General features: G+C 36.6%; 1 protein-coding gene across 2 annotated transcripts in view; it reads right to left on the reverse strand.

Moving 5' to 3' along the window:
* Positions 1 to 3,914: 3,914 nt before the first annotated feature.
* The window catches only part of pkn2b (protein kinase N2b), a 52,263-nt gene continuing 43,496 nt past the window's right edge, over positions 3,915 to 12,681 (reverse strand). For both annotated transcript variants that reach the window (XM_073851397.1, XM_073851396.1), the window contains 7 exons: positions 8,770 to 8,946; positions 8,600 to 8,662; positions 8,432 to 8,508; positions 8,191 to 8,333; positions 5,524 to 5,631; positions 5,292 to 5,372; positions 3,915 to 5,207 (listed from right to left, as the gene is read on the reverse strand). In XM_073851397.1, the coding sequence (XP_073707498.1) occupies positions 5,004 to 5,207; positions 5,292 to 5,372; positions 5,524 to 5,631; positions 8,191 to 8,333; positions 8,432 to 8,508; positions 8,600 to 8,662; positions 8,770 to 8,946 (853 nt within the window). In that variant the 3' untranslated portion in view covers positions 3,915 to 5,003. The remainder of the gene's footprint in view (positions 5,208 to 5,291; positions 5,373 to 5,523; positions 5,632 to 8,190; positions 8,334 to 8,431; positions 8,509 to 8,599; positions 8,663 to 8,769; positions 8,947 to 12,681) is intronic.

Genomic DNA, 12,681 nt, shown 5'->3' on the forward strand with positions numbered 1-12,681 from the left:
TGATTTCATTAAGGGAACAATCGGTTTATCCAGAACAAATTTACAGAAGGCAAACATGGAGCAACGAGTAGGTAAAGTGGCTTTTATACAGGTGCTGGTCATATAATTGGAATATCTTCAAAAAGTTGATTTATTTCACTAATTCGGATTCCATTCAAGAAGTGAAACTTGTATAATGTATACATTCTTTCCACACAGACTGATATATTTCAAGTGTTTATTTCTTTTAATTTTGATGATTATAACTGACAACTAATGAAAACCCTTCAAATTCAGTATCTCAGAAAATTTGAATATTACTTAAGACCAATACAAAGAAAGGATTTTTAGAAATCTTGGCCAACTGAAAAGTATGAGCATGTACAGCACTCAATACTTAATTGGGGCTCCTTTTGCCTGAATTACTGCAGCAATGCGACGTGGCATGGAGTCGATCAGTCTGTGGCACTGTTCAAGTGTTATGAGAGCCCAGGTTTCTCTGATAGTGGCCTTCAGCATTGTTGGGTCTGGCATATCGCATCTTCCTCTTCCCAAGGTCAGGTGAGTTTGCTGGCCAATTAAGAACAGGGATACCATAGTCCTTAAACCAGGTAGCTTTGGCACTGTGTGCAGGTGCCAAGTCCTGTTGGAAAATGAAATCTGCATCTCCATAAAGTTGGTCAGCAGCAGGAAGCATGAAGTGCTCTAAAACATCCTGGTATACAGCTGCGTTGACCTTGGACCTCAGAAAACACAGTGGACCAACACCAGCAGATGACATGGCAACCCAAACCATCACTGACTGTGGAAACTTTACACTGGACCTCAAGCAACATGGATTCTGTGCCTCTCCTCTCTTCCTCCAGACTCTGGGACCCTGATTTCCAAAGGAAATACAAAATTTACTTTAATCAGAGAACATAACTTCAGAGCACTCAGCAGCAGTCCAGTCCTTTTTGTCTTTAGCCCAGGCGAGATGCTTCTGACGCTGTCTGTTGTTCAAGAGTGGCTTGACACAAGGAATGCGACAGCTGAAACCCATGTCTTGCATACGTCTGTGCGTTAGTGGTTCTTGAAGCACTGACTCCAGCTGCAGTTCACTCTTTGTGAATCACCCCCACATTTTTGAATGGGGGAGACACATTTTGTTTCACAATTCTCTCCAGGGTGCGGTTACAGGGGTGATAGCGTTCCGGCACCACGCCGGATTTCCGGCGTACTGTGGCTGCGGGAAGAAAAAAAATCAGGTTCGCGGATATTGATCTGTCATTTCTCTGAGATGTGCAGGTCAGAGAGCAGCTTGACGCTCAACGTCTCCAACAAGTCACATTCTAGCCGATGAGCCAATCAGAAGTAGGGAAGGGGCGGGCCTTGTGTCTTTGTCAAATAGATTGATACAGGTTAAGGCAATGCTCCATGCGCGAAGGTGTTTTTAGCTCCCATACTGTACAATTGTCTCCTACTGGCAACTCAAACCGTAAGTCATGGCTATGTTTATGAAGCCAGGGGAAGACATTAAGGATTTCGATAAAGGCATATTTACAGGGCTCGCAAAATCGCTAGCCCGACGTCCCGGAGCTATTGGGTTTTCCAGTCGGGCTACCAACATTATTTGACCGGCTGCCCGACGGCTATCCTGAGTAGAGGGCTCATGGGGTCCTTAAAACTCCTCAATTTAGTTGTATCAAATTTAAGGCCATAAAAAGTGGTAAATATTTTAAATAGTAAAAGAAGAGGATTAATTATTTTAAGAGGTCTTACAGTTGGGGACGGAAAGACGAGAATCGCGATAGAGCTGGATTAAACTTTAAGAGGCAATGATTTCATTGAATAAATATGCTCACTGCACTTTCAAAGTCAAAACGCGGCACTGTTGTCTTTATATGAATGTATCTGAAGTGAAGCGACTGTCCTCAGAAACGTGTCGTTGGCATTTTCATTTCATTACTGATAAAACAGCGTTAATGCTGCTTTGCTTTCAGCCATTAGGGAAACCGTAATATTTCAGCGCTCCTAAAGCGCCCCCTCGTGACATAGAATTAATTTGCACGTCCAAATTTTTAGCTGTTTTTGGTCAGATTATTGCAAATCTCGACCAATGTTTTTTATGCAAACACAGAGTTGTAAATGTGAAAGAAGTTAATGTGCTTTCTAAAAATCTAAACAATTAGGACATTGTTTTAAATAAATGTTATGCATTATATACTTGATTTATTCATTTTAATGGGATAAAGGCTGAAATGCCAATCTATAAGCTTTTTTTGTAAAAAACCTTTATCTGACTGAACTGAACCAACAAGTTATGTGTTAAAAGTGCGTCGCATACATAGTACCTCCACCCCACTCACCTCGGGGGGCACGGGGGAAAAAAGTTCAGGCTCAGGAATTTTTTCCACTATCAGGCCTGCGGTTATCCCTATTGCTTGTACACTTTTTTCTACCACATCTTTTCCTTCCCTTCGCCTCTCTATTAATGTGCTTGGACACAGAGCTCTGTGAACAGCCAGCCTCTTTTGCAATGACCTTTGTGTCTTGCTCTCCTTGTGCAAGGTGTCAATGGTCGTCTTTTGGACAACTGTCAAATCGATTGTGTAGCCTACAGAACTAGACTGAGAGACCATTTAAAGGCCTTTGCAGGTGTTTTGAGTTAATTAGCTAATTAGAGTGTGGTACCAGGTGTCTTCAATACTGAACCTTTTCACAATATTCTAATTTTCTGAGATACTGAGGCTACGTTTACATTAATCCGGATACATTTGAAAACGGAGTTTTCATTTTAAAATGCTCTCCGTCCACACTAGCGTTTCCAAGCGTTTTCCAAAAGTTTCTCATCCACACTGAAACGTAGGAAAACAGCAAATTCGCCTTACTGCGCATGCGTAAAGCCTCCAAACTTATACAGACGTAATAAGTTTTCACGCAATTCTTCTGGCGGGATAATTTACGGAAATATCTCATTATCCACTGACGCGTCTATATATCACGCTCATTCATATTTTATCTGAAAAGCAGTTGTCGTCATGTTTTGCAGGACAGCAACTGTGAGTAAATTTTCCGTCATCATTTTAGGACTGTAATTTGAAGAGTGTACAAGGTAAATCTCTTTAGCAGCAGTGTGTGAATAGCACAGGCACAATTACTGGTGTAAACATAGATATTCTTTTGGTACAATATGCGTCACATGACTATAAATATGCGTCATCGTTTTCAAAAGCCTCCGTTTTCACAGTCCACACTACAACGTGAAAACGGCGTTTTCTAATTTATCCACTTTGGCCGGAGTTTTTAGAAATAATCGTTTTCTGTGATAAAAACGGGGTTTTCGTGTAAATGAGAGGCCAAACCGCAGGGAAATATCTGCGTTTTCCCTTCGTGTAAACGGGGCCTGAATTGGGGTTTTCATCAGTTGTCGGTTATAATCATCAAAATTAAAAGAAATAAACACTTGAAATATATCAGTCTGTGTGGAATAATGTATACATTATACAAGTTTCACTTCTTGAATGGAATTAGTGAAATAAATCAACTTTTTGAAGATATTCTAATTATATGACCAGCACCTGTATAAGCTCTTTGCGAGTTTGCAGGTGGTAAAAATAAAATAAATTTCCTTTTTGGTTTGGACCAAATAACCCAAACGAACCAAACTACAAGTGTGAACGCATGTAAACGTACTTAGTTGATATTATGGGTGTTGTGTCTTCATTAATTTGCCTGGAGCACTCACATTCTTCTGTGAAGCTTTTACCAAGAGGAATAGACAGAAACCAGGTGTCAGTTGGTGTACAGAATGTATTTGAGGAAAGTTTCATGATACACTCGAGTGGAATTGTTGGCAGGAGTCCATCATAATCTTACTCGGAGCGGGGTGAGTTCATTGTAGGAATGAATGTGTTTAACAAGTAGGAATGGTGATCACAGACATACGAAACCAGTTCTATTAAAGGTGGTTTAATGTTGACATATACAACCACAAATGGCTAAATTGTGAGAAATCGTTGCAAAATTACAAAGATCTGAAACAGACTACAAATATCCTTTAAAAAATGTCAACTAATAAAACATACAGCCAGCTTTGGCATGACCACATGCCAAAAATATACATTTTTTTTTTGTTTGTTTTCATGAATATACATTTTTACATTCCATTTGAAAAGTTCAGAATTGCTCTCAACTTTGAGCTGCCCTCTCCAAAATGATAATCTTACAATTCATATATATGTGTACAACCATTGTCATAACATACAGCAGATCCAAATGGCTAATATTCTAAAAATACAGTATAAAACTATAACTTACGTTTCTTTTGATGATTAGAGTACAAGGATACTTTTATAGAAATTAAAAGAAGATCAATTAAAATCGCAGCTTTCTCTCTTTTTCATTTGCCTTGATAAAATTCAAGTTCATTTATCTGTGCTCTTGGCCAAGGTTTTTAGAAGAACATTTGGCAGGAACGCTTTGGTAGGTTTTCTGTACCTGATGGTTATTGTTTGGAAGCCCTGTAAAGAATTTAAGGCATTGACGGGAATACAAGAAAATAAATAATTCAAGAGAACTCTTGAGGTTGCTCGTCTTGCAAGATGCTCCTATTATGGAGTGAAGTATTTGCAATTTGATATCTTGGTCGGGTTCAGTTCTTCAGTTGTGTCGAAAATCCCAAAATCTGAAGACGGTAGGCACATTTTAGCTTCTAAAAGCAAAGAAAATGTGTAGGAAAATGTAGAGGGAAGCTGCAGTTGATCCTGTTGAATCCTCACAAGTTTATAATGGTCACCAATCAGCGTCCCAGTGCTCTGACAATTTAAAAAAAAAAAAAAAAAAAAAAAAAAGGTTCCACATTGGGCTACCAAGACTCAACCACTTCATTCTTGTTTCTTAAAACAGGTTATTGCCAATCCCTTAAATGGCACAATAAGAGCATAGAGGGAAAGCAGTTTCTTTTCCAATGTGTCCTACAGAGAGGGAGTTGTTCGGCTGGTTCAGTGTTGAGCATGTGTGAACAGGGATTATGAGGATCTGGGTTAACACCAGTCAGCAATGTAGTCAAAGTCTCCAAACATCTCCTGCTCGTTGACTGTCAGAACCCTCGGCTCACGAGGTGGAGTCAATATCGGTGCCTCTGAGGTGAATTCGTCGTCAAAGTTACTAACATCTTCACGGCTTTTGATGGTCGGCACAAATGGAGGCCGGATCTTCTTTGCCAGCAGTCCAGCCCAATCCATATTCTGAGGAAAAATAAACAAACGTGTGGTAAGGAGACTTTTCAGTGACATTTGAAAGTAAGAAAAAGGGTTAAACAGATAGCCTACTCTGAAAAACGGATGCCTTTTGACTTCCTCTGCATCTTGTTCTCCTGCGCCAAGGCGCCGCTCTGGATTTCTCCTTAACAACTGGATAAGGAAGAGAATGTTTAAAGCTTATAAACAGCTAGCTTGCAAATTAATTAGAGAATATAAAAGTGTCAAAAAGAAACAGTCTTTTTGTAATAAAGCTGTAGTCTACGACAATGGTTTAACCATAGCAGGACACATCCAAACATACCCTTCTCATTATGGAAATGGCTTCTGTGGAGAGGAACCTGGGATAGCGAACTTCATCGTTAACAATGCTGTCAAACACCTCCTCTTCATCATCACCAGGGAACGGGGACTGTAATTAAAATAAATTTAATACTTCGTATCATTTCCATATCATTGAACATGAGCCAATCAGTACTAGATCAGTAAAAAAATAATAAAGTACTTAATAATTTCGAATTATTAGGCAATAACAGTGCTATCAGTGCTCAAATGATGCAGTTCATCTTTAGTTTGCAACCACCACACTGAGAACGGTTTACATGGAATGGAGTCTTGCTTTAAAAAAACTGGAAGCTGGATAGAAAGAAACAAAACGGAACAGAATGCAGCAAACTTGATGGACGTTTTGCTGAAGTTTAACTGCTTGACACACTGTATTAAAACCATGGCGCTCATAGAGCAAGGCGCTGAAAAACAGTGAACGTCAAACAGCACAGATGGAATGTTTGAACAGGTTCTGTGCGAACGGTCCATTGGTCTACATCAGACAGGCTGACAAACTCTGTTGCATGAATTGCTGTGGTCTGTAAACCAGGGAAAGACTTAGGTTCCATTATATGGAAATGGCTATTCTGCAGAATTGGTCTAAAGTCAGAGAAAAACAAAGTTTATTTTTCCAAATAATTTGTTTGCTCAATTAGAAGGGTTATATCGACCTATTAAGATTTAGCTTAATAGGTACCTTTTAAAAATGCTAAATCAATAACAATTACATTTTTAACAATATTTCAAGTGTAATTTATGAGATTTGTTGTATTTCGAATCCAATTTTTCTCTGTAAAAGGCAAAAAGCTGATCATACTGATTTCAAAGTTAAGGATTCATTAGTTTGAATATACATTGAACCAAAAACTATCATAACATCTTAGTTGATAATTCAGTATACTTTATTTTTGACAATGCATATTAAAACACTACTAAAACACAAAAAGTGCATAACTGTACTAAAATTTAGTTTATTTCCCCTAAATAAAGGACTGTGTGTTCCCTTTTGTCACTACCGAAACAACATGTTTCGGTAGTAACAACTTTATGAAATAACACCCTCCCCCCCACTACTGAACTACTGAAACGCCACCAAATGTTTCGGTAGTGACAATTTGTGATACTTTTGAACCTAGTTCAAAGATGCTAATCGTACTGGTTACCCTAGCACAGTTCTGAAAAGTTGTACACATAAAAACTAAATGTTATGGAATAACTTCCAAAAAAGTGTGCCTAATTGCAGAAAAAAGGTGTTCGGTAGTTGCATTTCTTAAAGTTACACACAGATTTTTCAGAGTTTTGAACACATTTACCTCAAAATGATTGGGCCTATCTACTCACACCTTGTAGCTATGAGAGAGATTTCCTGATCATAAATTTAGGGTTGTAGTTAAAATCAGTCTCAGCCATTGGACTAAAACTCACACTGTTTCGGTAGTGACATGAACATTTTTTACATAATGTTTCATAATTTACAAAGAAAAAAAGGTAACACTTTACAATAAGGTTCATTAGTTAACATTAGTTAACCACATTAGTTAACATGAACTAATAATGAACTGCACTTATACAGTATTTATTAATCTTTGTTAATGATAATTTCAACATTTACTAATGCATTATTACAATTTTGTTAACATTAGTTAATGCAGCGTGAACTAACATGAACAAACAATGAACAACTGTATTTCCGTTAACTAACGGTAATAAAGATTAGTTAATACAGTAACAAATGTATTGCTCATGGTTAGTTCATGTTAGTTAATACATTAACTAAGGTTTAACTAATGAACCTTATTGTAAAGTGTTACCGAAAAAAATGAAATATTTTAAAATATTTTTAATAGAATCAAAAGGATACTTTTAAAAACAACAATGGAAAAAATACAAAAAATTGTTTAATATTTTCATAAGTTGAAATTTAGGGGTTAAGGTTCAGGACAGCAACCTACCAACTGAAAGTACCCAATAAATGATGATTTTATATATATATATATATATATATATATAAATATAAAGCTTACTGAATATTATAAATATTATCGTGGGTTTCAATAGAAAATTAGTAGATCTAAGTAAACATCTAAGATTTGGATACTTAAATGCTTTTTAAATGTGACCTTGGACCACAAAACCAGTCATTTTTTGAAACTGAGATGTACACATCATCTGAAAGCTAAATAAAAAAGCTGCAAGTTAGGACAGAACAATATTATACTGAGAAAATCGCCTTTAAAGTTGTCCAAATGAAGTTCTTGGCAATGCATATCACTAATCTAAAATAGGGTTTTGATATATTTAGAGGAGGAAATTGACAAATTATCTTCATGGAACAGGATCTTTACTTAATATCCTAATGATTTTTGGCATAAAAGAAAAATCAATCATTCTGACCCATACAATGCATTTTTGGCTACTGCTACAAATATACCCATGCTACTTAAAACTGATTTTGTGATCCAGGGTCACAAATGTGTTTTTTTGGTTGTGGGACAGCAGATGCACCAATTCTGTAGAATGGCCCTACTAACAGTTAAGTCAATACATGTCTTTCCAAATATTTAGTCATCTGAAAGAAAATAATATGAAGTGTACTCTTCATAAATGTCCCCTTGCGGATCAATCGAATATCCATCGATCATACCTCTCCAACCAACATCTCAAATATGAGAACTCCCAGACCCCACCAGTCCACCGCTCTTGTGTATGACGTCTCAGTTAAAACTTCCGGCGCTAAGAACTCAGGAGTGCCACAGAACGTACTAGTACGATCTTTAAAGCCCATTCCTACGTGACAAGAGATGGAATGAGTTACACCCACATTACTGACAACAGACAAATCACATAAACTTTAGTAGCATTACTAATAGAAAAAAAAAATCTACCTTCTTTGCAGAGACCAAAATCTGCAATCTTGACATATCCCTCAGTATCTAACAAAAGGTTATCTAATTTCAAATCCCTGCAGAAGAAAGTTCAAGAGAGTCACATGGGGTTCATAAAACGTTCATAAACTTTTTTTTTTTTTTTTGACATTCAGGACTGACACTTACCTGTACACTATTTTATGGTCATGCAGATATTGCAGGCCCAAAACTACACAAGCAGCATAAAAACTGAGGACATAAAAACAAGTCATTTTAGATGAAAATCCAACTTTTGGCTTTTTAAGTGGAAAACGGTTAAGTGCCAGCAGAAATAGTAAATTTAGTCAGTCACTCACACAGAGCGTGGCTCTGAGAACACATCTGCATGAATGTGCATCATCAGGTCTCCTCCTGCTGCGTACTCCATGACGAAACACACATGCTCCTTGGTCTGGAAACAAGCGAAGAGGTTTACCAGGAACGGATGCCGAACACTGTTCACCGTCTCAAAGATCCTCTTTTCGCACATGAGGCTGTGGATAGATGGTAATATGTAAAGTTGACGGACAGCTGACACAAAACACGTGCATTGACATTTCCGGTTAAAATTAATATATGACATGCATACTTGAGCTGCTATATTTAAGACTTTCTACTTTATCATATTGACCTGCTGTGTGACAAATGCATTTTTAAAAGAGTCACTCCGCTTTGTCAGTTAACATGGCCACATTAACTGCATCCGTAGTAATTATAACAGGATAAGCTTAATATTAGTAGTTTTAAGTGGAATGTTAATCACCCAAATGCAAAATCGTAAGTGTTTATTGTTAAATGTACTGTAGCATTACATTTGCGTATACTTTTGAGGTCAGAATCTGCAAAATGTTAATTATTTTACCAATCATACAAAATGCATGTTCATTTTTAATTTATTACTGACCTGAATAGGATCTCTCACATAAAAGACATTTACACATAGTCCACAAGAGGAAATAATAGTTGAATTTATAAAAATTACCCCATTTAAAAGTTTACATTGGCTTGATTCTTAATACTTTGCTGTTACCCACAAATTCTTTGGTTTTTCAGCATTTTTGTGTATTTGAACCCTTTCCAACAATGACTTTGTGATTTTAAGATCCATCTTTTCACACTGAGGACAACTGAGGGACTCATATGCAACTATTACAGAAGGGTCAAACGCTCACTGATGCATTAAGAGCAAGGGGTGTAAACTTTTGAACAGAATGAAGATTCTTATTTTTCCTACATATATACATTTTATTTAGTACTGCCCTTCAGAGGATACTTATATGTTTCCCAGAAGACAAAATAAGTGGGTTTATTCTGATCTTCAAATTAAGAAAAGTTTTCACACCTTGGCCTTTAATGCATTGGGTTTCCTTCTGGAGCATCAGTGAAACTTCTGTAATTGTTGCATATGAGTGTGAAAAGAAAAAATACAGTCATTGTTGGAAAGGGTTCAAATACACAAGAACAGCGCGCAGTTTAACCATTCAGGACAAACAAGGGACTCATGAACAACTATCACTAAACAAAAAAAACAAAAACTGTGGATCATTCAGGTAACAACATAGTATTAAGAACCAAGCGCATGTAAACTTTTGAACAGGGTGATTTTAATAAATATAACCATTTATCTTTTGTGGACTATATGTAAATGTCTTTTTATGTGAAACACCTTATTCAGGTCAGTACTAAATGAAAAAAAAAAGAACATGCATTTTGTATGATCTCTTATTTTGGTAAAATAATTCACATTTTGAAGATTCTGCAAAGGTGTATGTAAACTTTTGACCTCAACTATAGATTATATAACAAGCCTCTGTATTAGAATAAGACATGAGAGAAAATTCTTGAGGAGAAAATGACAAATTAGAAACAAGAATATGGCAAAAAGATACTACTTTTTTTTTTTTTTTTTTTTTTTTACAAAAGTCACAGCAAGTCAGAAAGTTGCTAGCATGAGGACTTCCAGCATCAACCTAAATTAAGTTAACCTAAAGTCAATTATGCACAAAAAAGATTCTATTTAGATTATGTAAAAATAACAGTATTTTCTTCGCAATAATACTAGTTAGATGCTATTTATGTTACTTACTAATAACATTGAGTTTAAATTATCATTTTTATTAAACTTATTAAATGGATTTTGCCTCATTGGGAAAATAAAGCCCTCTGTAGACCTACCCCTAACCCTACCCAATAAAAACGCCTGTGAAGCACTTTATTTTTCACTTTTCAATTATTTCCTTAATTTTATTGAAATTCGATCCATTTCGATTAGGGCTGTCAAAATTAACGCGTTAATAGCGCGTTAACGCAAATGAATTTTAACGGCACTAATTTTATTAACGCACGATTAACGCAGCGCGCATTTTCTGTTTGACCCACTACCTAGCAGCCCATAGTTAAAGAAATGAATGCACAGTGCTGCCAACCTAGCGAAAAGTGTCTAGCAACAATACATAAACACATAATTGGACAAACCTAATATAGTTTCTGAGGCTCTTCGGTTTTGCTGAACGTGCGTGAGGTCTCCCAATGCGCGCGCACCTCCCTCTCTTTATATCTGCGTCTGCTCTGTTCAGTGAGCGGCAGTGGAGCAGCGCTTTCAGTTTAAACTGATGTTATGTTCATTCCAGTGCTTGAAGTGGGCCGGTACGCAGGTACTTCTGTATTTTATCCTTTTGCGTACACCGGCACTTCTGGCATATTTAAATAAATGCAAAAGGAGTCGGGCTACGTTAGGATTGGTGCTGTGGTGTTGATGCGTAAAGCCACATACGAGTATGCACGCGAAAACGGCGTATTAAATGCACGTCAAACACATGCATAATTGCATATCATATGCACGCCAAAGTTAATTTCAGCTTGTTAATAGCACGCCAAATAGAAACAGAAAGTCGTGCTAGTGCGCATTTGCATGAGACCAGGCTCTCCAATCAGTACATTATAACCAAAACAATACATTAAAACATAAAAGAAGCAGGTTTTTGGGATCAAATAACTTTAAATGACTAAACTCCTAAAAAGTCAAAGGATCCTGAAGGCATTCAAACAGGAAGTTAAAAACAACGATAATAATGCAGGGAATAGTGACTTATGTCCAGATGCCGGTAAGTGATTCTTTTCAGTGATTGAATAATGATCATAATTTAGGATTTTTTTCAGTTATTATTTCATATTACTTTGGTTGTCTGATAACAGAAATATTAAATCAAAACAATGGAAACAGTTTTGTTGAGAACTTGGCTGCATCAAATGACAGTATGTGGACACCTAGAGGCAAACAAATGTAATAATAAATGTAGATTTTGCATGTTCAGAAGAAGTGAGCTGCCCTGTCCTGCAAATAATGTAAACAGGCTTGTGTAAGTAAATTGCTTAGTGCTAAGAACGAGAAGTAATGGGAACCTGGTGTTTCTATGTTCTTTTTTTTTCATGTGTCTAATAGACATAAACAAGTTATTTGAAAAACATCTACCTTTGAAACAAGTTAGTCTAGTCAAGTATGGTTTCACTGATAATAAACACATATTTGCTTAAAGCAACCATATTTGTCCATGCCAATGTTGATTAGAGTATTAAAAACATTAAAAGGTGTTAATTTAAGGTACATTTAGAACAGATAAAAATGTGCGATTAATCGCGAGTTAACTCAAGACAACCATGCGATTAATCGCGATTAAAAAATTTTTTAATCGATTGACAGCCCTAATTTCGATATATATGATGTGAAAAGGGAGAAGAACGGGTTCGGCAAAAGGCGGTTTCGAACTCAGGTCGATCACGTCAAAAAACCACCTACGCCACTTGAGTCTATGTTTAGCGGGCATATTTTGTAATGTTGTCTAACTCAACCATACATTGGTGGGTGGAGTTAGTGTAAACAGCCTCTGCCAACAAGGCAGGCTATTTGCACTTAGTGTAAATAGACACTACGATAAATAGCAAAAGTTGATTTTTTTGCTATTTTGCATACTGTCGACTAAAAAGTCATGGCATTTAAATTTTTTAAAATGGGCTAAAATGAATAAATGTGACATGCTAAAATACTAAATTCAAAAAAATTGTCAAAAGACAAAAACTAAAAACACTGTACATGGTGGCTCCAACATGTCTAGAGCACAGCTCTGACTCTTTGGCCTTAATAATAACAGGAAGTAAAACAGGAGCAGAACATTCCCCACTGTATACGATTACTGATGCCTCTACAAATGCTTCCAAGCATCATCATGAAG

This window comes from Garra rufa, chromosome 12, assembly GCF_049309525.1.
Source record: "Garra rufa chromosome 12, GarRuf1.0, whole genome shotgun sequence".
NCBI classification, from domain to species: domain Eukaryota; kingdom Metazoa; phylum Chordata; class Actinopteri; order Cypriniformes; family Cyprinidae; genus Garra; species Garra rufa.